Source organism: Gymnodraco acuticeps, unplaced genomic scaffold (assembly GCF_902827175.1).
Source record: "Gymnodraco acuticeps unplaced genomic scaffold, fGymAcu1.1, whole genome shotgun sequence".
NCBI classification, from domain to species: Eukaryota; Metazoa; Chordata; class Actinopteri; order Perciformes; family Bathydraconidae; genus Gymnodraco; species Gymnodraco acuticeps.
Genome location: NW_022991180.1, coordinates 6,020,938 through 6,045,729, shown reverse-complemented (window position 1 = coordinate 6,045,729; position 24,792 = coordinate 6,020,938). Strand labels below are relative to the sequence as shown.

General features: G+C 40.1%; 2 protein-coding genes across 8 annotated transcripts; one reads left to right on the top strand and one right to left on the bottom strand.

Moving 5' to 3' along the window:
* Positions 1-409: 409 nt before the first annotated feature.
* On the bottom strand, positions 410-8,613 carry LOC117560893. 7 transcript variants are annotated; one of them, XM_034237992.1, is made up of 10 exons: positions 7,958-8,613; positions 4,506-7,313; positions 4,165-4,299; positions 3,768-3,902; positions 3,412-3,480; positions 2,686-2,780; positions 2,461-2,587; positions 2,248-2,356; positions 2,099-2,169; positions 1,299-1,768 (listed from the first exon to the last, which is right to left on the bottom strand). In XM_034237992.1, exons 2-10 carry the CDS (start codon positions 7,290-7,292, stop codon positions 1,652-1,654), a joined length of 3,645 nt encoding a protein of 1,214 aa, XP_034093883.1. In that variant the 5' UTR covers positions 7,293-7,313; positions 7,958-8,613; the 3' UTR covers positions 1,299-1,651. The 7 variants fall into 7 exon arrangements, with proteins under 7 accessions (XP_034093888.1, XP_034093883.1, XP_034093884.1 ...); XM_034237993.1 differs by lacking the exon at positions 7,958-8,613 and having other exon boundaries at positions 4,506-6,635; positions 6,720-7,583; XM_034237995.1 differs by lacking the exon at positions 7,958-8,613 and having other exon boundaries at positions 4,506-6,635; positions 6,804-7,583.
* Positions 8,614-9,433: 820 nt separating this feature from the next.
* Positions 9,434-24,211, top strand: LOC117560894 (bifunctional 3'-phosphoadenosine 5'-phosphosulfate synthase 2-like). Its single transcript, XM_034237999.1, has 12 exons — positions 9,434-9,685; positions 14,527-14,641; positions 14,769-15,004; positions 15,689-15,827; positions 15,997-16,115; positions 17,380-17,493; positions 18,044-18,155; positions 18,720-18,925; positions 19,120-19,255; positions 20,643-20,911; positions 21,029-21,258; positions 23,291-24,211. Exons 1-12 carry the CDS (start codon positions 9,659-9,661, stop codon positions 23,430-23,432), a joined length of 1,845 nt encoding a protein of 614 aa, XP_034093890.1. The 5' UTR covers positions 9,434-9,658; the 3' UTR covers positions 23,433-24,211.
* Positions 24,212-24,792: the final 581 nt, after the last annotated feature.

Below are 24,792 nucleotides of genomic sequence, written 5' to 3'. Positions count from 1 at the left end.
TCAATAGTCTCCCGGTGGTTGGACTACAGAAGAGAGTTTGGAAGAATTTGCGTTTGAATAATTTTGGTGAATATTTATAGTGTAAAATCTTCAATAAATATGGTACAATCTTCAATAGCGTCACTATTATACAGTATATGTCTCCCAAACTCACTACACACATCAATAGTCTCCTGGTGGTTGGACTACAGCAGAGAGTTTGGAAGAATCTGCTTTGGAATAATTTTGGGGAAGATTTATAATGTATTATAACATACTGTATATTCAATGTTACACATTGTATATAGGCTACAGTATGTTATATATAAATTAAGACATGAAACAACTTTTTCATTAGCTATGAAACAGTAAAATGGTCACAATCTTATGAACGATCCAAATGCAGCACTCGAGAAACCAAACCAAGGAGTATTGGTAATGAACTTTATTTGTAATAATACCAGAGCAGAGGGATAACAGAACAGTATCAGCCGGATGATGGGCAGGCAAACGAACCAGAGGACAGCGGGCAGAAGGTGAGTCAGGGCCGGGCAGAGGGTCAGGGAGCAGGCGAGGCGGTCAACGGAGGTACAGGCAGGATCAGGGATCAGGCAGAGCAGGCAGGTCGGGGACAGGCAGGGTCGGAACCGGGTAGGCAATCTAGTAACACACGCGTGAAAGACTAGCATGAAGGCAAAGTACGATCTGGCAACGGGTGTGTGTCTGGTGAGGGTTTAAATACTGGTAGTAAAGCTAATGGGTGCAGAAGAGAAAGACAGTGAGCAAAAACGTGGGTGTGGTTAACAGGTGAGACAGGTGAATGGAAAACTACTGGTGAATGATGGAACAGACAAAATAAAGTTAACATTGAAAAATAAAAAATGTCAGGCTTTTCACCTATCTTACTGTACAATATTAATGAACAAATCCACAATCTAATGTCAGACATGGAAAACATCATGAACATCTGTGACTACTTTAATCTGTAATTGAAAATATATTTAACATCTTAATTAAGAATATAACAAGTTAAAACTATGGACAGGTGATTATTATGTCACGATCTGTCTTTATGGTGTTTTGTCTTGTCTAGATCTATCTTTGGTTTTCTGTCTGCGTTGTGTTTTGTCCTATTTAGATCTGTCTGTGGTTCCCTGTCGTTAGTTTCCCTGGTGTGTCTGATTACCCGATTGTGTTCACCTGGTGTCCCTGTGTTTTCTCCTCCCTCCTCACCTGTGTCTTGTTTGTGTGATTAGTCTTGTGTGTATTTAAGTTCTGGTTTTTCTGTCTGTCTTTGTCGTTTTGTCTTGTGTCATGACTAGTTCGTCGGTCAGTGTTCTGTTTTGTCTTTGTTTATATCCTAGCCTTGAAATAAAGGAATTTTCACGTTAATCTGCATTTGGGTCCTACCTGCTTCACACACCGTAACATATTAATCATTACTTCAGTTGCCCAAAATCTTTAGCAAAGCTTTTTTCTGGATTTTTATTTGTTTTGTACAAAATTCAGCTTTCATTTAGCCGATTTCAAATCACTGGCTGGGCTGGATTTCCCCCCACATGCCGTTTGTAAGTGCACTACTTCTACTGTGGTAGTAGTTCAAACTACAAGCCTTACCTCCCCAAATCCTGGTACCTCTGGTAAAAGTTACACAAACTCACCTCTAGCCTCTTTAGTTTGTGAGGATACACAAAACACAATAGCACGGGGTATTCTTTTTGGGTATTCGTGCAGCAGGCATTCCGAGGCACTGCGTGTGAAACCATCTCCCACAAGTTTCACACTGAATCTACATGGGGACAAATACAACAAAGATATTAAGAAAATGTAAAGTGTAGGACACTTGTAAAGCAGGCATATTCATTTATATTTTAAAGAGATTATACTTTTTTTTATATACAGTATATATAAATATTTGTTGTTATTCAGGTTTATCTGTACTGTGCTAAAACTTTAACAAATTATAAGAAAAACAAAAGGAAACCTGTAATGCATACAAATATACAAAATGTCATTACTTTTATGTTATTCCTGAAATCTAACTCCAGATGATCTATATATTATCTATTATTCAGATTATCTTCTGGAGTTTAAAAAAAAAATCATCATTTAGTCTCACCCAAACAGCATCAACAGCAGTTGTGGGCAGGTCCTCAATTCCACAGAAGGAACAGAAGTCATCCTTTGAAACTGAAAAAATAACCGGTGTATTACTGTTCAATTTACAGGAAGCCGTCCATATATTCATTTCATATTTTTGGCTAATACCTGATCCTCTGAGAATTTCTTCTGCCATGTCTCTTCGTAGATGTTGTGATGACTTGATGTGAAACGTCTTTGGAATTTTGGGAAATTCCTTCACTGTCATCTTGGCCATCTGGACAGATGGTAAAATAACATGACGTTATGACGTGTTTTTGAATTTCCCTTTAAAATAAAATGCTTTATTATTAATGAACACAACATGTTGCATTAAATCACCTGCATGACAAAGGCTCCACAACTGGTGGCATCTTTCTGGAAGGTGTGGGTTATTTTTCCAGGCTGCCATTTGATGCTAACCCAGTCCTCTTTTCCCAGTCTGTTCCGGCGCATCTTGAAATACTCTCTAGAACAAGAGGAAATAAAATGTAATTGGCGCTTACTCTTTGCCTTTACCAAATGTGCGTTTAACCAATGTATTTCCTGTAATATATTTTATATTACCCAAATTTGTAAGCAGCCTTTCTGGAGTCCTCAACTTCATTTGACCCTTGCAGAGGATCAACCACATAAATGTGGTTTGAAAGGGCATGGAGGTACTGTTTTAAAAAGTAGCATACGGTATAATTAAACCAAACCTTTTTCAATATGTCAGCAGCAACAATAATGTATCAGCTTTTCTTCAAAAATGAAAACCACAGTTATTAAAATCACTTCAACTGTTAAAAAAGCTATTAAAAGTAATACTAAAATAATAACTACCCATTTTAAATGGGTATAATTAAGACTTAAAAGTATTGAAATAATTAAAGATATCAGATGAAAGAAAGTTGCACAATTTGGGGTCAGAAGACTCAAATCTTTAGCGGAGCAGTAGCGACCACCAATGAGAAATGTTTGAATGAGTACTTATTTTGGACTACATGTTATATGGTTTCCCTATGATATAGATGAACGTGAAGACATTAAAACTAAAAGAAGCATTTTTAAATCAGTCCTGAGGCAAAGATGCATTTACAAAATGGGGCTGCATGAGATACACATGTTAGTCTTAACTCTGTCACAGTATATGAGTAATGTATTGCAATATGTTTTAATAGCAATGTATATTTAGTTGTATGCATTTGAATAAATGTAATCATACATCTTCAAAGTAATAGTTGATGAACTTGAAATGTGCAAACTCTAAAAGCAGCTACAGTATGACTACACGAGTAGCTGTATACTCACCACAAACTTCCAGTGCACATTTCTTATATTGACAAATCCAATGGCTCCATCATAGAGATCAAATGTCACCTGAAAAAATTAGGGAACATGTAAACATAAGTGTTATTTTCTATAATATACAGGTGCAAAACAATAATTTAATTTACACAGTATTCATTTTTTATTTTTCTCAACAGGAACAAGAAAAAAAGGGAAGCTTAGATTATAAATGTATTGGTTAAAAACAAAACAAATGTCTCCAAAAACGACATACATATAATAACGCTGGAAGTTGCCTGTAGACACATATCTGTCTCCTTTCTCAAGCCTACAATACTAAAGGGATGAAAATACTTTGAATAATCAGTTTCACTCACCTTTTTTAGCTCTTGCCTGGCTATCTGCTCTCGGGTGCCGTGTAGGATTACACCCATGGTGTAGTGATCCAGGAGATATAGACGACCAGCATTATCCTTCAGGTTGAGGATGCCTCTAATGTAACATTCCATTACCTTTTGGATAAATTGTAGGGGAAATAGTCATACAAAATGCCAGCTAATATAGAGGCCAAAGTCGGTTTTAATCACATCATTGTCAGATCATTTTAGAATGGATAAATTAAAACTGGTCTATTTAAAGTCACACTCCAGGTGGACTGGCCTAACAATTTACTTGGATATCATTTACATACTTTTTGTCAACAATTGAATCATTAACATATGGCTTACGTGAGATGAGCAGTCCGGTACAGCATAAGTTTTAATAAATACTTGCCTCGCCTATGATGAGTTCGTCAGGTCTCAAACTCTGAAATTCTCTGTGCCTCAGGGTGAAATTATGCTTCTCTTCAGCATGTCTTACAACAGCCACAACAACTTCAGTTGGTTTGCATGTCCAAAGGGCATCAACCTAAAATGAAATGAACAATGGTATCATAATAACTTCGTACAGCATTCGAGATTTCGGCATTTAGATTTTCTACGTTTTCTATGACAGAAAGATTGCCTCATGCTAAAACGTTTTTAATGCATTCTTAACGTTGTTTTTATAGCTCGAAGAATTGCTTACTTTGTTACTCTTTTTAAAGCATACATTTTAATATAGCAAAACAATACCTCTGTTGCAGGCTTGGACCCTTTACTTGTGGGGTTGCTGCTGTTCTCCACATCTGTGCTGCTCTGAATATCTTCACCAGTGTTCAGAGTTAACTTTGCTCTTTTTGGAACTGGAAGAATGTCTGGAGTGGTGTAATATATGGAGCTGGAAGTGCGAGGCTTTGCTCCATCTCTCTTTGCCCAACCTTCCTTCGATTGACTGATGTCTTTTGGTAGCAAAGTTTTGAGGAGTAACTGCTCAGATAAGTGATGTGCCATTATGTGTTCTCTGTACCTCCCCTGGAGAGAGCCATACATCTTTCTGATGAATGTCGCTGGCCTCAGTCGTCTCTGCTTTTTTAGAATAGAATGTTTGACTATTCCAAACCATCTCTCCACATGGCAGTTTGTGTCCCTTGTTTTACTTTGGCCAAATGTGTCTTCCTCTGTGTCAGTTGCATATCTTTTCAAATTCCCCAACAGCAGCCCACTCCAAAGGGGAAAAATCCCTAGATAGTTGTCAAAAAGGACATCAACAATGCCAGGGCAAAAGTATGGATTTTCATCCTGTGGGGTTTCGACCTCCTCTTTTTCAAGCTCTCCCTGTACCTCCTCCATGACCTTCCTAAACTCATATGTGAAGGGAGATCTGCCAACAATTGTGTGGGCATTTCTTCTTTCTTCATCATCTTCCTCCTGAGTTAAGGGACTGTCTCCTAACTTGTCCCCCTCTTCCATGTCGGGAATCCTGCATTCTTTTATGAAGTCCTTCATGGCTTTCAGATGGATCAGGACAGCATTGGAATTGTGCTTTCCAATCAACACAGTGCACAGTGAGCGGAAGATGTGTAGTGCTGTGGTCATTGAAGTAGCATTTTGCAACCTCGCAAATGCAAATGTTGCAAATTCCTTCAAACCCTTGTCTGCAGTTCTTCTCCCAATTGACTGAGCTACAGCTTTCAGCACGTGTGCAGAGCAAATGTGTAGCACTGTCAACATTTTGATTTCCTTCCATGACTTCAGCTTTGAACAGATAGCGAAAGCCCTGTCCAAGTAACTGACAATGCTCTCTTTGTTAAAAGAAAGGAGAACACTTTGGAGCAGGGCCCAGCTGTAGTCTGTTTCTACCTGATGTACTTTTATTTTAGTGTACTGTGACAGTTTGCGGAGGAACTGCATTAGCCAGAATGTGATTGGTGGAATGGAGTGTTCATTTGTCAGCATTTCACAGACTGGGAGGGGAGGTACTTGCTGACCACCTCCAGGAAGAGTGAGGCAGTAATAAAGCACTCTTTTGGTCTGACCTGGATCTTTGGATGCAACATTACCTGTAGCATCTAGATATAGGGTCAGCGGTTTCTTCTTTCTCAGGTGTTGCACAACTATGTTTACTCCGGTTTCAGAATACATATGTACTCCAAATGGGTCAACTTGAAAATGCTGTATGTACCCAGGCATCCTGCGATCATTTGAGTCACATTCCTTAATGATCATTTGTGTGAGGTACATCTCCATGAAAACATCCTCATGGATTCTTTTACCTCTTCTTACTTCTGAACGTATCACTTTGAGAACATTTTTGTTCAGACTACGGCTTATGTTTCCTGAAATCAGTTCAGCAACAGGTGTTTTTTTAAGTTTACTGTAAAATACTTGACTCACTCCTTTATGCAGGGCTCTTGCAATTCTGCCTCTTCTTCTGTTTGCTGCTGGTCGGAATTTTGTCTCATTTGCTTTGTGTGCCATTTTCCCTCTTTGCAGCACAGGTATTTTAACAAGGGTGTCTCCCACTGGCTGATTTTGGATTTTAAAGAAGAATTTGGCCCTGCAGGAAGGGAATGTACAAACTGCACAGATGTTTAAGTACGGACTTTTAATTTTCCTGCTGTTGGGAGTTTTTATGTGGTGACTCTTGAAGGCAAGCGTACAACAGGGATTTTTCTCTCGGAAACTCTTGTACAACACGTCGGTCCACGGTTGCCTCAGTTTGTTTGAACCCGTCAAAGGAACAATCTTTTGCCATTTCTTTCTATTTACTGTTATTCCGAACCTTTTAGATACTACTGGCAACTTCCGCCAATGTGTTTTGGTGCCTGTGTTTTTATTGACATCTTGTGCTCCTCTTTGCAAATTCTGTTCTTCAGTTTCTGCCTCATTCTTGTCTATGTCCTCATCTGATAACTGGTCATCTTCAAGTCCACTCTGAGAAGACATCCTTTGTTGTTTGTCTTCTGCCTCATTCTTGTCTATGTCCTCATCTGATAACTGGTCATCTTCAAGTCCACTCTGAGAAGACATCCTTTGTTGTTTGTCTTCTGCCTCATTCTTGTCTATGTCCTCATCTGATAACTGGTCATCTTCAAGTCCACTCTGAGAAGACATCCTTTGTTGTTTGTCTTCTGCCTCATTCTTGTCTATGTCCTCATCTGATACCTTATGCTGAATCATGCTCAGAGGCAAGTCCTTTGAAAGACAGTCTTCAGAACATTCCCCTCCAACATCTCTCTCGTTTTGATTTTCCTCCATTACCTGAACTTCCTTCTGCTCTAATGATTTTTGACGTTTATTGATCAAATCCCTCAATCCTTTTCGATTGTTGGTCCATACAACCCACAGCCAATGACGGTGTTTCTTATCATCATGACCAAAAAGGATTATAGCGAGTTCCGACCAAATATATGAAGAATGTCCTGTATCTCTTTTGGTAATGTGAACACTCTTCAGTCCTCGGACCAATGCTTCCATTCCACCAGCCATTGCCCATAAGTCCTTCCTCTGGGCCCTCTTTCCTTTTTTAACTCTTCCCATTATTTTCAAACTTCCTCTAACCTAAAGGAGGAAAGGCAAAGCGAAATAGTTTTTCTCAATATAAAAAGATAAAAAGTAAACTTTTTAGAAGCACATATAATAAAAAACTGTGTTCAAATATGTAACACTAAGTTGGGTTTTTGTTTTGGTTTGCAAAAATAGTCATTTGTCATTTTAAAATGTGTAATATTACATCACAGGAACAAATAACATTTGTTTGTAGTTTTAATTCAGTAACATTTCAGTTGATCAAATACTAACTAACTTCAGCTAGGTTAATAAAAATAAAAAAACATAATTTTTTTAATTTAATCTGAATGATGGCTTGTTAAAGTATAAGAAACATGTTTTGGTTAAGCTCAGGATATTATGTTTAAATAATTCCACCCTGTTACTGTGAAAAATAGTAACAGGGTAGACGGTAACAAGGTGGACATTTCATGCTAAACTTGGCTATTGATACATGTGTGATGATAATCAAGCTAGCACTTGTGACAACAGAGAAAGATATTTGATAGATATATTCACATTTTTTTCTAAATGTAAACATTTTGATCAGTTTCCACACAAAATGAGCATAACAGGGTGGACATGTTATGCTTTACCGCAATAGTTAAGTTCGTTAAAAACATTAAAAAATCGTTGAAGGAAGAGTGCATACTTACTCTGCTTCTTGAAGATGATTTTCCCACTCAAAATGTATCCTTCTTCTTGAGTCATACAAATAGTAGAATAGTAAAGGGGCGTGTCCAGAGGGATTCAAATCAGAGTAACAGGGGGGACATTAAAACAGGGGACACACACTTTAAAAAAAAATTAAATCAAGAAAATTGAATTAACAACAATTTAAATTTGGTGAGGAATATTAATAAAAGGGTTATACAATAGTGACAAAAATGTAGAATTTGATTTCTTTGTTTATATCTGTTAGAGAAGTTGAGCAAACATGATTTGGGACACAACAATTTGGCCTACTTGTGCTAAAATCAGACTAATTATTTAGCATTTTGAATATCCTGGGTAAATAACATTGATGTTTTATAGTAGAGGGTAATAAAAATGTAAAACCAAGCTTTTAAAAATAAGCATTTGACCTTTTAAATGCAAAATATATGATATAATGTGTTGGGGACCTAACCACCAGGAGACTATTGATGTGTGTAGTGAGTTTGGGAGACATATACTGTATAATAGTGACGCTATTGAAGATTATACCATATTTATGGAAGATTTGACACTATAAATATTCACCAAAATTATTCAAACGCAAATTCTTCCAAACTTTCTTCTGTAGTCCAACCACCAGGAGACTATTGATGTGTGTAGTGAGTTTGGGAGACATATACTGTATAATAGTGACGCTATTGAAGATTATACCATATTTATTGAAGATTTTACACTATAAATATTCACCAAAATTATTCAAAAGCAAATTCTTCCAAACTCTTTGCTGTAGTCCAACCACCAGGAGACTATTGATGTGTGTAGTGAGTTTGGGAGACATATACTGTATAATAGTGACGCTATTGAAGATTATACCATATTTATTGAAGATTTTACACTATAAATATTCACCAAAATTATTCAAACGCAAATTCTTCCAAACTCTTTGCTGTAGTCTGACCACCAGGGGACTATTGATGTGTGTAGTGAGTTTGGGAGACATATACTGTATAATAGTGACGCTATTGAAGATTATACCATATTTATTGAAGATTTTACACTATAAATATTCACCAAAATTATTCAAAAGCACATTCTTCCAAACTCTCTGCTGTAGTCCAACCACCAGGAGACTATTGATGTGTGTAGTGAGTTTGGTAGCACTCCACTGTATAATAGTGACGCTAGTGAATATTATTGAATATTATTGTATTCTCTTTTTTCGGAGTTGCACTTTGCAGACGGTCCCTGAGCACTCATTCCTTTTCCGGCTGCAGATAGAGACCAATGTAATTTGTCCAGTTTTGAGGACGGCGCATATTGTTTTTTTTTTATCAACATATGATTGTAGTTCGTTGTCAACCTTACCACGGTACATAGGAGACATCATTTGTGTGTGAATAACGTTTTGTTCATGAGTTATTGATCCGTGAAATCCGAATCTGCCAATATCGTTCTAACTTTACTCAACTACACTAAAGAAGTATGCATATGTCTATGCTTCGGAGGAGGAGTAGAAGAAAGCCTGGAGGCTGGTCTAGCGCAATGCTACGTGTCTTGGAAGCTGGACGTCCCTTTTTAAACCCCACTCCGTCTTTCTCGATTACCACATTTTGGAGGTTCCAGCTCCCTCATCCAGGCCTGTCCGAAGCGGTCCGAGTCCCCGGTGTTCAGCAGTCATACGGCGGTGTTACACTCGAAACATGTCCGGCGTGAAAAAGCTTCGTACGGTGAGTAGATGTGGAGATATTGGGGAGGGAGAAACAACTGTAATTCAAACTGTCATCAGATAAACCTAGAGATTTTTGTCAAAAGTTCAGCCAAGTGTCTGTAAGCCGCCAGCGCCCGAGATTTAACACTCCTCCCGAGGAGTTGTGTGTCAAATAAATCTTATTAATACACATTAACACTTTCCTTTTTGTTGAAACTCGGTTGCACGAAAAAGCAGTATTTATTGTCGATTACTTGTCAATTACAAGTAACCTGCATTGCTGCTTAAACACCCTTTTCTGCAACGCCTTGTTCGCTTTTCTGCCTCTTTACTGTAATTTACTAACTACCAGGTGTGATGGTAACAGACTTGCATTGACTCTGAATAGGCCGGTTGTTGTAGTAACTTTCCCATGTCAATTTGGTCCATTCATAACGCTAGTGAGGGAGAGAAAGAGGCCACTGTGAAAAGGCAGTCTGATGCTGCACACAGGAATGCTGCTTACTTGTAGAACATTATGTGAAGTCATCTTAAAAACTATAAGAATAACATTGGCCATTAACTGTAAGCAAAAACATTTCCATGCACAAAGACCTTTGTGTATTTTGTAGGCAAAAAAGTGTGCACCTGATACATCCATAGTGTGCACTAGAGCAGACAAGGTGAGTCCTTTTCTTAGAGTCAGCAACTTATTTAATAGGCAAACTAGAATGTATTGGTCACAAAGCAAATGTGCTGCTTTACGAAGAAACCCTGTATTTTATTTCCAAAGAGAAATGCATGGGTTCACTCGGTTGTTGCTTCCAGCTACTTCAAAGTGAGTAATGACTGGTTGTCAATTCAACAGAAATATCAATTTAGATGTGTAAATGGGGGCATTCCTGTAATTTTATGGCAAAAACAATTCATATTTGAAGTGACCGACCAGTTGGTGATGAAAATGTTCACTAGTTTCCAGCAGAGACATGTACTACCACAATATCATCATAATTGATCTTTTGTGATTTCCTGAGAAGGAGGATGTTAGCTGTAGAGAGGAAAAGAGTTATGTAAGGTCTTCCGAATTAGAGTTTATTGTAAGTTCACTATAAAGGAAGGAATGCAGTGGAAAGTCCTTTTCAGTAGGTCAATTCAATCTAAAAGCAAGCCACATTTTAAAAAGAGAAAATGGAATTACATAAAATATGATTAGTATTGTGAAGTGAAGTAATAGTTGTGCTTAAAAGCATTTCTAAAGCAAGGAGCCTTGAAGGTACTCTTTGATGAATACACAGTTATGAAGTGCCTTGATTTTGATGTAAGTGCACAGACAAAATATATACATCATGTAGGCATTGGCAATGTGTCCTTTGGGGGAAATGAGGCCCATCATAAAAGCATGTTAAGTACCTTTGTACTACCTATTAACTTTCAGTGGGAACAGTGGGTTACTTTCAAATGGTGCTCCTCAAGATACATAATCACAAATAATGACAGTACTATACTTTTACATCCCATCGCACTACTATTTTTAAAAAACTTTTCTTTACATTTTTGGTACTGATTTGATAAATTAATAAACCCAGCAAATGTAATGATTCCCTCCATTAGAAAGACAAACATAATATATAGTATATCTGTGTCGCTCTTATTAAAACACACAACGTTTTGTGTGATCAAGTCAAGGTAATTGATTTATAGGTCCATGACCATGTGTAATAAAGGGCCACTTAAACACTTTTATAAGGTGGAGACTGAAACCCTCTGAGGGCAAATAGCCTGCATGTCAAGATAACTACAATTAGTGGAAAGCATGGGGGAGAGTCATTTTTGAGAGGCGAAAGAAGAGAGATTTGAAAAGTGAAACCATGGCATGGATGCAGGTATGAGGGGAAGGTGGGTGCGGACAGAGGGCGAACGTGTGGGCACTGCCACATCATCGCTGGGCTGCAGGCAGCACACTGGACACATTGTCCAGTCAGTCCTCCCATCATGCCTCACTCCACTACCCCTCCCCTTGAGAAGTCAATACAGCCATTTATCCACACAGTCTCTTTGGACCGAGCATGTAAAACAAGTCTTGCTATGATTATCACTAAAGTGCCACGTTGTGCCATAAGGCAAGGCAAGGCAAGGCAAGGCAAGGCAAGGCAAGGCAAGGCAAGGCAAGGCAAGGCAAGGCAAGGCAAGGCAAGGAGGCAAGGCAAGGCAAGGCAAGGCAAGGCAAGGCAAGGCAAGGCAAGGCAAGGCAAGGCAAGGCAAGGCAAGGCAAGGCAAGGCAAGGCAAGGCAAGGCAAGGCAAGGCAAGGCAAGGCAAGGCAAGGCAAGGCAAGGCAAGGCAAGGCAAGGCAAGGCAAGGCAAGGCAAGGCAAGGCAAGGCAAGGCAAGGCAAGGCAAGGCAAGGCAAGGCAAGGCAAGGCAAGGCAAGGCAAGGCAAGGCAAGGCAAGGCAAAGGCAAGGCAAGGCAAGGCAAGGCAAGGCAAGGCAAGGCAAGGCAAGGCAAGGCAAGGCAAGGCAAGGCAAGGCAAGGCAAGGCAAGGCAAGGCAAGGCAAGGCAAGGCAAGGCAAGGCAAGGCAAGGCAAGGCAAGGCAAGGCAAGGCAAGGCAAGGCAAGGCAAGGCAAGGCAAGGCAAGGCAAGGCAAGGCAAGGCAAGGCAAGGCAAGGCAAGGCAGCAGGCAGGCAAGGCAAGGCAAGGCAAGGCAAGGCAACAAGGCAAGGCAAGGCAAGGCAAGGCAAGGCAAAGGCAAGGCAAGGCAAGGCAAGCAAGCAGGCAGGCAAGGCAAGGCAAGGCAAGGCAAGGCAGGCAAGGCAAGGCAAGGCCAGGCAAGGCAAGGCAAGGCAAGGCAAGGCAAGGCAAGGCAAGGCAAGGCAAGGCAAGGCAGGCAAGGCAAGGCAAGGCAAGGCAAGGCAAGGCAAGGCAAGGCAAGGCAAGGCAAGGCAAGGCAAGCAAGGCAAGGCAAGGCAAGGCAAGGCAAGGCAAGGCAAGGCAAGGCAAGGCAAGGCAAGGCAAGGCAAGGCAAGGCAAGCAAGGCAAGGCAAGGCAAGGCAAGGCAAGGCAAGGCAAGGCAAGGCCAGGCAAGGCAAGGCAAGGCAAGGCAAGGCAAGGCAAGGCCAAGGCAGCAAGCAAGGCAAGCAAGGCAAGGCAAGGCAAGGCAAGGCAAGGCAAGGCAAGGCAAGGCAAGGCAAGGCAAGGCAAGGCAAGGCAAGGCAAGGCAAGGCAAGGCAAGGCAAGGCAAGGCAAGGCAAGGCAAGGCAAGGCAAGGCAAGGCAAGGCAAGGCCAAGGCAAGGCAAGGCAAGGCAAGGCAAGGCAAGGCAAGGCAAGGCAAGGCAAGGCAAGGCAAGGCAAGGCAAGGCAAGGCAAGGCAATGGCAAGGCAGGCAAGGCAAGGCAAGGCAAGGCAAGGCAAGGCAAGGCAAGGCAAGGCAAGGCAAGGCAAGGCAAGGCAAGGCAAGGCAAGGCAAGGCAAGGCAAGGCAAGGCAAGGCAAGGCAAGGCAAGGCAAGGCAAGGCAAGGCAGGCAAGGCAAGGCAAGGCAAGGCAAGGCAAGGCAAGGCAAGGCAAGGCAAGGCAAGGCAATTCAAAGTGCTTTACAAAAAATGAAAGACATTAAGAAAATGGCATTTAAAATCAGTCATTAAAAAGAAAAGCTAATGAAATAAACATTAAAAGAAAAAATACATGGATAAAAGTTACAGTGCAGTCTAAGATATGAATAGTTCAATTAAACATTAAAAGAAAAAGTACATGGATAAAAGTTACAGTGCAGTCTAAGATATGAATAGTTCAATTAAAAGCAGCGACAAAAAGAAAAGTCTTCAGCCTGGATTTAAAAGTAGTCAGAGTTGCAGCGGACCTGCAGGTTTCTGGGAGTTTGTTCCAGATATTTGGAGCATAATAACTGAATGCTGCTTTACCATGTTTAGTTCTGACTCTGGGGACAGAAAGCTGACCAGTCCCTGAAGACCTGAGAGATCTGGATGGTTCATAATTTAGCAGGAGGTCAGAAATGTATTTTGGGCCTAAACCATTCAGTGCTTTATAAACCAGCAGCAGTATTTTGAAATCTATTCTTTGACACACAGGAAGCCAGTGTAAAGACTTCAGAACAGGAGTGATGTGATCCACTTTCTTAGTGTTAGTGAGGACTCGAGCAGCGGCGTTCTGAATCAGCTGCAGCTTCCTAATATATTTTTTAGTGAGACCTGTGAAGACACCATTGCAGTAGTCGAGTCTACTGAAGATAAAAGCATGGACAAGTTTTTCCAAATCCTGCTGTGACATTAGTCTTTTAATCCTATATATATTCTTTAGGTGATAGTAGGCTGATTTAGTAACTGTTTTAATGTGACTGTTGAAACTCAGGTCAGAGTCCATGACTACACCTAGATTTTTGGCTTTATCTGTTGTTTTGAACATTGCAGACTGAAGCTCAGCGCTAACTTTTATACGTTCTGACTTGGCTCCAAAAACCATTACCTCAGTTTTATCTTTATAAGACAAATCTCATGTCAAACATAATTATGGATAGATCTAGTGCTGGGCAAATTGGGCAATATATTGATTAAATAGCGAAATCGTAATATGAGACAACATTTTCACTAAAATGTTGGATATTATAAAAGTGTCATATTTTCCTTGTTTCTAAGGTTGCAGGTTTTTGTCATGTTCTGATTTCGCAACTGTTATAGATCTTCTGTTATTTTGTGATACCTTTCATTCATATCGCTCATACTTACTTGACAACATTTTTGGATTGGCGTACAGATGTTTAAATCAGATGGATTATTACAACTAGTAAAGTCCTGTTTAGCTTTTTTCTACCTCAAGCTGTCCCCCACTTTAGTTTTGTCTTTATCTGAGCGTGTTTTCTTCTGTTTTAGGATCTCAACAGGTCGACCAATGTGGTGTACCAGGCCCACCATGTCAGCCGCACCAAGAGAGGGCAGGTGGTGGGCACCAGGGGGGGCTTCAGAGGCTGCACCATCTGGCTCACCGGTAAATCTCTACCGTCTCCACCTATTGGTCATTTGCTCATAATGTGGTTCCATAAAGGTTCATCTGATATGGACTGTTAAAAAACAATGCGCTCATGTTTGCTTGTCTTGTCACATTTTCTGTTTAGGTTTATCGGGTGCTGGAAAGACTACTATCAGTTTTGCCCTGGAAGAATTCCTTGTGTCCCACGCTATTCCGTGCTACTCACTGGACGGAGACAACATCCGCCAAGGGCTGAACAAGAACCTGGGCTTCTCTTCCGTAGACCGCGAGGAGAACATCCGGCGTATTGCTGAGGTGGCCAAACTGTTTGCTGATGCCGGGATGGTGTGCGTCACCAGCTTCATCTCTCCTTTCAGCAAGGTCAGAAAGCATTAAGAGCCCAAAGTCAAGTGCTGCTAATGTTGAATTAAAACTGTGACTAACATTGTTTGCCAACCACCTTTTTTTGATCACATTAATTATAAACTAGCAATATGTCTGACCAATTAATACTTGACTGTAGTAGATTAAACAATAAAAACGTTCCCTTAATCTGTTTTTCAATGACGATAAGAGAAGATGAAATATGATATATCAGGATTAAGTTTCAATAGGACTAGGGATAGGGAAAGTTAACAATTAACTCATTAGGGCTTTGGAGAAATAAAACACGAGTTAATGTGTTCATTATATTCTGATAACTAAAGGAGGCTTATATTTCAACAGCTTTGATTGACTAAAACTATAATAAAATACACTTTTACAATCTCCTATAGTACAATTTTCTTTGACTTAAATAAGAAGAATTGCCCAGATTTTCATTCAACTAAAACTTGATGAAAAAACAGGATGAGTTGACTAAATAAAAACAGGAATAGGACTTAATTAAAATGGCTGTCAAATAACACTATACTGATGCATATCTGTTATATTTAAATAGTTCAAAAGATCTGTTGAAAGGTTTTTAAACAGAAATATTTGTCCATAAAATATCAGCCGTGTGGAATACGTAATTCAACTTTAAACCACATTCTAATTAAACATATCTACTATTTTCCTCCACAGGATCGGGAAGAGGCGAGGAAGATCCATGCAGGTGTAGGGCTGCCATTTTTTGAGGTGTTTATCAACGCTTCTCTTGAGCTGTGTGAGAGCAGGGATGTAAAAGGACTTTACAAGAAGGCTCGCGCTGGAGAGATTAAAGGTCTGTGCAACAATGTTCACCTCAGGAAACCTCCTGCCAATTCTTACCGTCACTAAAAAAATGATTCAAGCATTGCCAAGCCCTTGTTCACATTGAAATAGAAATGTAATATGAAGGCTGATGGGATTTCAATGACATTTCTTTTCATGGTTTCACATTTCTTTGTCAGGTTTCACTGGGATTGATGCAGATTATGAGCGTCCTGAGGCGCCGGATCTTGTGCTGAAAACCGGAGAGCTCACAGTGAACGAGTGCCTGCATCAGGTGCTGGAGCTGCTCAGGGAGCAGGTGGGTGTCGCATCCTCATTGTCAGTTTACATTTCTGTATGACATTTTCCCTGGGACAGGACAAATATTATATTTAAACACCACAGGTCTTAGCTGAGGGATATGACAAAGAGACATCTGTACAAGTGACGTTAATGTAAAATCCTTAAGACTGTCAGTACACAGATCATTTAGCCTATACCCTTTAAATAAGTATCCATTGTCCCAAACTGGTTTAATGTAATCAGGGTTGGGCTATATTATCAGGCTTTCACAAACAATGATTTTAGACATTTAGACAAGACGCAATAAAGACTTGAAAAGGCAGGGCTTTCAACAACCATTGGAGTTGTTTGGTTGCCAACAGCAGATTAAGCATTAATCACAGAGCAAACAATAATTACATTTAACATTTAAAAGATTATTATCTTATTTGAAATGTGCTTTGGATTACTAGAAAGGTGCCTTCTGTATATTAAAAGATGTTCACCATTACAGCTTTTACAGATGAGAATAAGTAGCATTTAAGTTTAACTTTGCACTCAGTGATTGACTTTTTGCCACGCTCCGACATGCAACACTGCTTCTGCTGCCTAGACTAAAGCTTTGCTGAACGAAAAGTCGTATATGCTAAAGCAGAGGTGACTCACTTTTAAATAAAAACATGCTGCAAAACCAGGGAAATATTTTCTGAAAATGGCCTCCTGTTCACTATGGCTGAGAAGACTATTATATCCTGGATCAGAATACAAGCATGCACACATACATGCATATGAGTTTCATAATGAGTTCCCAAGAAAATATTCATTGATACACAAGTTGTGTGTGATTTGCATAACCACCGGCATTCCTTTGAAAGATGACAGTAGAACAATGTTGTATATGCAATATGAATGATCAGGCAACTGGTAATATTCTTGCACTCCCAAGAGTATTACCCTTTTGTATCTCCTTCCATGCAATGCCAATAATTAGTTTGGCACCAGTATGGGACACCAATGGCCAGTTGTGGCACATTTATTGAATAAATATCAAACACATTGTCTTTTTCAAATGCACAACATTCTTTACTTCCAACTTCTCAAATATAAATATCTGCTGTTTGTCTTTGTACTGTTGGTCTTCACTATGGGAATGGGTCGATTTGTATTACTATTAAACGTTTTGTATTACTATGAAATACTTAATTACATTAATCAGGTTTAAAATAAAATGAGTTGCAGTCTTACATTACCCACAGTATCTCATTCTGATGTTAATAATATGTGTGTGTCCTTGCATACAGAACATTGTACCAGGCGAGATCATGGAGGAGGTGAATGAACTCTTTGTTAAAGACAACAAACTGAATCTTGCTTTGGCTGACGCGAACACGCTTCCCACCATCAGCATCACCAAGGTAACACACAGCTCCAGTATACATGATTTTTCTAATAATACTGCAAATGGACATGGAGGGCAATACTGGACATGGCAGTAGTCTGCTCTAACTTCTCTGGGTACTAATGAAAAAATAAAAGCCTAGCAGGCATGCAGCAGCGTGGAAATAATGATAATTGAATCAGAGCAGCACTTTAACCTTGACAACATATAAATTAACCTTCTTTTTAATTGTATATTCTCTGTCGGGGGATCAAATGGTTAATTTCCACTTTTCTATTTGTGTATTTGAAATAAGAACGAAACATATTATTATTTATCCATAGCTGTGTATGTCGCATCAGACCATCTTGTTATGGTTTATATATTCACCATAAATATGTCAGCAGAGCAATACGGCTGTTTAATGCAAGTGTTACCCAGTATTAAAACCTCCAAATTTTCTTGATCCTTTTATTCCTGGTGTAATTACTGATTTGATGGTACTCCATATACCATTGGGGCAGTTAAATCCAGGCGTTAAACGTCTATAATGCTGAATATATTGGGTGTTTATTCTTTGTCCACAGCTGGATCTACAGTGGGTGCAGGTCTTGTCAGAAGGCTGGGCCAGCCCGCTGAAGGGCTTCATGAGAGAGAGAGAGTTCCTGCAGGTCTTACACTTCGGCAACCTGCTGGATGGTGAGAGACGAGGGCACATATTTACTCGGGGGGCACCCTATTTTTAAACAAAGCTACTCAGTCACACCTATCCAAACAATTGATATGTTCCTAGAGAGAAAACCGTTTACCACAGAAAAAATAACAAAAAGCTGGCTGTACAACACAGAGCCATTATATAGATGCTTTTTTTTTTTTACATTTCAGTTAACTATCATCTATCCCCATGCTTTTAAACATACTTTTTCTTTCACTTGTCTATTTCAACTGTTGTCTTTACTTTTTGCAACTATTTAAAGTGCTTTATAATTACTTTTCGTCCACAGTTTTAAAAAAATGTGGCTGCTACCTCATTTTAATGTCCTCTCACTTGCAGCATGTGGTGTCCAAGTGTATTTGACTCAATATAGGGGTATATGTGTTCTAATTAAAGTGTATTTACTAGTCCTGGTCCGGGATAGCTGCTGGAAAAGTCGTACCTTAAAAATGGGTTGTGACGGGTGTGCAGTAAATTTAAATATTAGTTCTGTCACAATATTTGCTTTTGTGTACCGCTTAAGTTAACCGTATCCGCATTTGTCTCAGGTGGGGCCATCAACTTGTCAGTGCCCATTGTGCTGCCTGTTGCCTCGGAGATTAAGCAGCAGCTGGATGGCTGTGCGGCGGTCGCTCTGGAGTACCAGGGTTCGCGCGTCGCTATTCTCAGGAACCCCGAGTTCTACCCACATTGCAAGGAGGAACGCTGCGCCAGGCAGTGGGGCACCACCTGTCCACAGCACCCTCACATTAAGGTGATAAGGCTTTCATCAAATGTCTTCAACACGTAGTTATAAACGTTATACCTTCCACATGATTGATCTGCAAACTCACTTTGTTTGCCTGGGTTATAGAGTGATAATATTTAAATGTGTGAGTTTTGGAAAGTAAATCATAATTATAGTATTCTATTATGCTATTCTAATTCTCCTTTTATCACCTTGTCCAGATGATTTTGGAGGGAGGTGATTGGCTGGTAGGCGGTGACCTGGAAGTGCTGGAGCGAATCAAATGGAACGATGGGCTCGACCAGTACCGCCTTACTCCACAGGAGCTGAAGCAGAAGTTTAAAGACATGAAAGCAGGTAAGAAATGACTTAATTACAGACCTACAGCGACTACAAGAGAAGGCAAAAGGGCTTACAATGTGTGGCAAGTAGCCACCAAGGTGACATTCAAGATGAATACCATTACATAAACAAAATATCCTTCGCAGCTGGGGAAAAACACAAATAAACATGCAAATGAAAGCAATGTATTTAGCAGTGCACCATTTGTCTTTCAGAAGAACTTGAAAAAGGACCAGATGCAAAAAGTAAAATGGTAATTTTTTAGCTGCATGATGATTTTTGTGATCTGTGTGGAGTGATCAATGGAGACGTATAGTTTCTTTGAAAAGTAAAGAACAATGAAAAAGAACTGTCTCTTGCTCACTAGGATTTGAATACTATGTTCAAAGTCTTGTCACTTATTTATCTGCAGCACAACAGGGTATGGGTTTTCTGTTTCAATGCTTTGCTGCTCTTTGGTTCAAGTGGCAGTTTTGTTACTGGTGCTAGCATGTTGTTGTGATGTGCACAATTTGGCTGACACTGTTTTATATGTTCTTAATGTCAACAAACCCAATGAACAGGAAAAACCTTTCCGAGCTCGTAATTGTTATTCTGGAACTTAATGACATTGAAAGAATAAGCTAGGCTTTGCTACACTTAAACAGTTACTTACACTTACTTAATACAAACCACCTTAAAAAAGATACATTCATTGTTGGTTTTAGTCTTTTTTGTGGGATTTGTTGACAATAAGATAAATATAGAATATAAACACCCTTTTATCACAAACCACAAGCAATTTAAAGGTCCCATATTACACTGTTTTTCATTACTTTATTATAGGTCTCAGATATATAGAAAACATTTATTTGAAGTGTTTGGCTCCAAATACCAAACAGATCATGCATTGTAGCGTCCCATAACCCCCTCTGTTTCAGCCCTGTTTGAAAAGTGCTGATTCTCTGTCTGTTACTTTAGATGAAAATAAGGAGCCACGCCCCTCTGAGAGATATTTGGTTAAAAAGAACACAATGGTGCTCTAGGAGGACATTCAGGTGATAAGGTGGGGGGGGGGGGGGTCACCTTGGTTGGTGATTGGCTAATGGTTACACAAGCCAAAAAAACGTTATGACGTTAAGTGAGCGAATCTTTTTTCCTGAAACTTTCAGAATCTCTTTACACATGTTAATGTATAAAAGACAGGAACAAGTGGATTTTGCATAATAGGTGACCTTAAATGCAAAATAAGTTGAGAGTATTATGGGCATGTTTTGTGTGAAAAGTATTCAAATGCACAAGAAGCTCCACATTCCAAGCTGCACCAATCATCAGCTCAACGGCTCCACTGTACCACAACAATGCTGCTATTATTACTCTTTCAACTTAGTTTTGTCCCCCTCCTCCACATTGTCCTCCATAGATGCGGTATTTGCATTCCAGCTGCGTAACCCGGTGCACAACGGCCACGCGCTGCTGATGCAGGACACCAAGCGCCGTCTGCTGGAGCGCGGCTACAAGAACCCCGTGCTGCTGCTGCACCCGCTGGGAGGCTGGACCAAAGACGACGACGTGCCTCTGGCCTGGAGGATGAAGCAGCACTCTGCTGTGCTGGAGGAGGGCGTCCTGGACCCCTCCAGCACCATAGTCGCCATCTTCCCCTCACCTATGATGTACGCTGGACCCACAGAGGTGAGGAGCGCTGGCTTATTCTTTAGCCAGAGGTTACCATCGGTCACTCTCTACAGTTCTACCATACATTTACGTGTGATTAAATATGAACCTGATTGTTATTTATTGCGTAATCAGGTTCAGTGGCACTGTAGAGCCAGAATGGTCGCCGGGGCAAACTTCTATATCGTTGGCCGGGACCCAGCTGGCATGCCTCACCCGGAGACTAAGCAGGACCTGTATGACCCCACCCACGGAAGCAAGGTCCTCACCATGGCGCCGGGCCTCACCTCCGTGGAGATCATCCCCTTCAGGGTCGCCGCCTACAATAAGACAAAGCAGGCGATGGACTTTTACGACAAAGAGAGGTACGTGAAGAAGAAATCTGCAGTTGTTTAATTTTTTGGTCCTGTTGTCTACTTCAGATCCTTTTTTTTATTTATATTTATTAAAGATTTACTGACATGGTTGTCCCGGTTTGAACCCAAGTGCAAAACAAACTGGAGCAAATGTGCAGTACATCCTTATTAACTGCATTTTTGTGACTTTCTGTGAAATTCTGATTCAGTTTTACAATATATCCTCCTGCACACATGTGTAGGCCCAAATCTCTCAAGCCAAAACATTATATATTTTTTAAATAAAACTATGAATCCTTATATTGTCCTCTGCACTGTAATATGTACAGTGTATCCGGAAAGTATTCATACCCCTTAACTTTTTTCACATTTTGTTATGTTACAGCCTTATTTCTAAATGGATTGAATTCATTTTTGTTCTTAATGTCCCACACACAATACCCCATAATGACAAAGCGAAAATGTTTTTGCAAATGTGTTATAATTAAATGAAAATATCACATGTACATAAGTATTCACACCCTTTGCTTTGAAACTGAAAATTGAGCTCAAGTGCATCCCGTTTCCACTGATCATCCTTGAAATGTTTCTATAACTTGATTGGAGTCCACCTGTGTTAAATTAAATTGATTGGACATGACTTAGAAAATAACACACCTGTCTATACTGTATGTGGTCACACAGTTGACAGTGCATATCAGAGCACAAACCAAGTCATGAGGTCCAAGGAATTGTCTGTAGACCTCAGAGACAGGATTGTATCAAGGCACAGATCTGGGGAAGGGTACAGAAAAATGTCTGCAGCATTGAAGGTCCCAACGAGCACAGTAGTCTCCATTATTTGCAAATGGAAGATGTTTGAAACCACCAGGGCTCTTCCTAGAGCTTGCTGCCCAAACCAAACTGAACATCGGGGGAGAAGGGCCTTTGTCAGAGAGGTGACCAAGAACCCGATGGTCACTCTGATAGAGCTCCAGTGTTCCTCTGTGGAGATGGGAGAACCTTCCAGAAGGACAACCATCTGTGCAGCACTCCACCGCCATCAGGCCTTTATGGTAGAGTGGCCAGAAGGAAGCACCAAAGGCACATGAAAGCCCCCATGGAGCACCTAGAGTACTCTCAGACCATGAGAAACCAAATAGTCTGGTTTGATGAAACCAAAATGGATCTCTTTGGTCTGAATGCCAAGCACCATGTCTGGAGGAAACTAGGCACCGCTCATCACCTGGCCAACACCATCCCTACAGTGAAGCGTGGTGGTGGCAGCATCATGCTGTGGGGATGTTTTTCATCAGCAGGAACTGGGAGACCAGTCAGGATCAAGGGAAAGATGAATGCAGCAATGTACAGGGAGATCCTTGATGAAAACCTGCTCCAGAGCGCTCTGGACCTCAGACTGGGGCGAAGGTTAACTTTTAAACAGGACAACGACCCTAAGCACACAGCCACGATAACAAAGGAGTGGTTTCAGGACAAGTCTGTGAATGTCCTTGAGTGGCCCAGCCAGAGCCCAGACTTGACCCCGATTGAACGTCTCTGGACGTGATGAACCTGATGGAACTTGAGACGATCTGCAAAGAAGAATGGGAGAAACTGCCCAAAGATAGGTGTGCCAAGCTTGTAGCATCATACTCAAGAAGACTTGAGGCTGTAATTGCTGCCAAAGGTGCTTCAACAAAGTATTGAGTAAAGGGTGTGAATACTTATGTACATGTGATATTTGAGTGTTTTATTTTAATTCATTTACAAAAAATATTTTTAAACTTTTCCCACTTGTTCATTATGGGGTATTGTGTCTTGAATGTTGAGGAACAAAATTAATTTAATCCATTTTGAAATATGGCTGTAACATAACAAAATGTGGAAAAAGTGAAGAGACTTTCCGGATGCACTGTATTTATTATAAATTCTATCTCATTTCTTAGGCCCACTCTTTTGTATTTCAGTGTGGTTTTATGTAGGTCCCTATGGTATGATTCTACTAACTTGTCCTTCCCACTCTCTCTTTAAACTACTCTTTCTTCAATGCTCACTTTCTCAGACACGCTGACTTTGAGTTCATCTCTGGCACCAAGATGAGGAACATGGCTCGCAGCGGAGACAACCCTCCCAATGGGTTCATGGCCCCCAAGGCCTGGAAGGTGCTGGTCGAGTACTACACCTCTCTGCAGAAGGACAAGTAATCAACACAGTGACAGCAGCACTGCATCACTTCTCAAAGGGGGTTATATATACAGTCTCCCCTCCAGTGGTGTTCTAGATTATTTTATACAAAAATACTCATTTTAAATTGCTACAAATAATGAGTTATTCTGGCAGGGGGTGGGTGTTTCGAACAAGTCTTCACCAAATCAAAAGGTTTTGTATTATGCAGTTAGATTTTTACATTCCTTTTAAAAAAATGTAAATGTGATTTTTGAATCCATTGTATGTTTATATCCATATTAACTTAAGCTATATAATTAATAAATTAAAGGTAACTTGAGATTCTTTTTGTAATTTAGGAACACATTCCGGGTCAGGGAAATCATTATCATATGAATTGTCGGAGGGATGCTTGTCTGTCCAGTTCTTTGTATGACCTGAATGAAAGATAGTTGCAGTATATTACTACCTACAGTGCCTATTTGTGTTACATGTATGGATGTTGATTAATTCATCATGTTAATGTTTCATACCATTGTGAAATACATCAGAGATGTTTGTATAATGTGAAAGTGCCTTTCTCAAATGTCAACATTATAAAACAGAAACTGTTGCTGATGGTTGCCTGAAGTGTCTGAAATGTCTCTGAGATTTGAGTGATTTTATAAAGTGGGAATGTGAATTCATGTAATAAAGACTTTTAGGAAGACAAATGCAGTAATAAAGAAATATGTTAGTCATTATGAATCATTGGGGACTTCCTGACACTGGAATATTGTGCAAGATTATTTCTAATAAACGAGGTTATGCAACACGCCCTCGTTAACTGTTGTCTGTACAAGGTTCTTACTTATCAATCATAGATTAAAGGTTGAAGTCGAGTGGGAAGTGTTGCATTCTGGGGCTGCAAAGCCAAAAGTGCAGTGCTGCCCTCTGGTGGCAAGAAGTGGTACAGGACAATATTAAAAAGTACAGAATGAGGAACTACTGTAAATGTAAAAGCACAGTCACCGTGGGTTTCTATTACGGGGAGAGTTGAATAACTGCACTTATCAAGATAACGCCCCTCACTGACACCCAACCCTCAGATGGTCCTCCGTGTCTACCTTTAGTTTCAGCTGAAAGACTGGGGGAACTACAAGGAGAAGTCACTGTCGGCTGTGGAGATGTTCTTAATATATCTATTATGTGCACATTTGTTTATATTGTAAAACACAGAGGTGTGTTTTTTTTTTAAAGCCAGATCATTTATAACAGATCAAGAATATCCTATACACTTTCAAATTAAATGTAGTTGAGTGAACTGATTCATTTTGCCAATATAAGATTCTCACATAAGATCAGATCATTTAACCTGCTGTTCCAGGTAACCCCATTTCAATCTGCTGAACTGCACCC

Bases quoted from the DNA above. Each gene is read 5' to 3' on its own strand.
- LOC117560893 (XM_034237992.1), bottom strand. From the start codon at position 7,292: ATGGGAAGAGTTAAAAAAGGAAAGAGGGCCCAGAGGAAGGACTTATGG. The intron at 3,903-4,164 runs GCAAGTATTTAT...TTTATCCAAAAG, and splicing joins ACGAACTCATCATAGGCGAG to GTAATGGAATGTTACATTAG. The intron at 1,769-2,098 runs GTGAGACTAAAT...GTCCCCATGTAG, and splicing joins CTGCTGTTGATGCTGTTTGG to ATTCAGTGTGAAACTTGTGG.
- LOC117560894 (XM_034237999.1), top strand. From the start codon at position 9,659: ATGTCCGGCGTGAAAAAGCTTCGTACG. The intron at 9,686-14,526 runs GTGAGTAGATGT...CTTCTGTTTTAG, and splicing joins GCGTGAAAAAGCTTCGTACG to GATCTCAACAGGTCGACCAA. The intron at 18,156-18,719 runs GTGAGAGACGAG...CATTTGTCTCAG, and splicing joins CTTCGGCAACCTGCTGGATG to GTGGGGCCATCAACTTGTCA.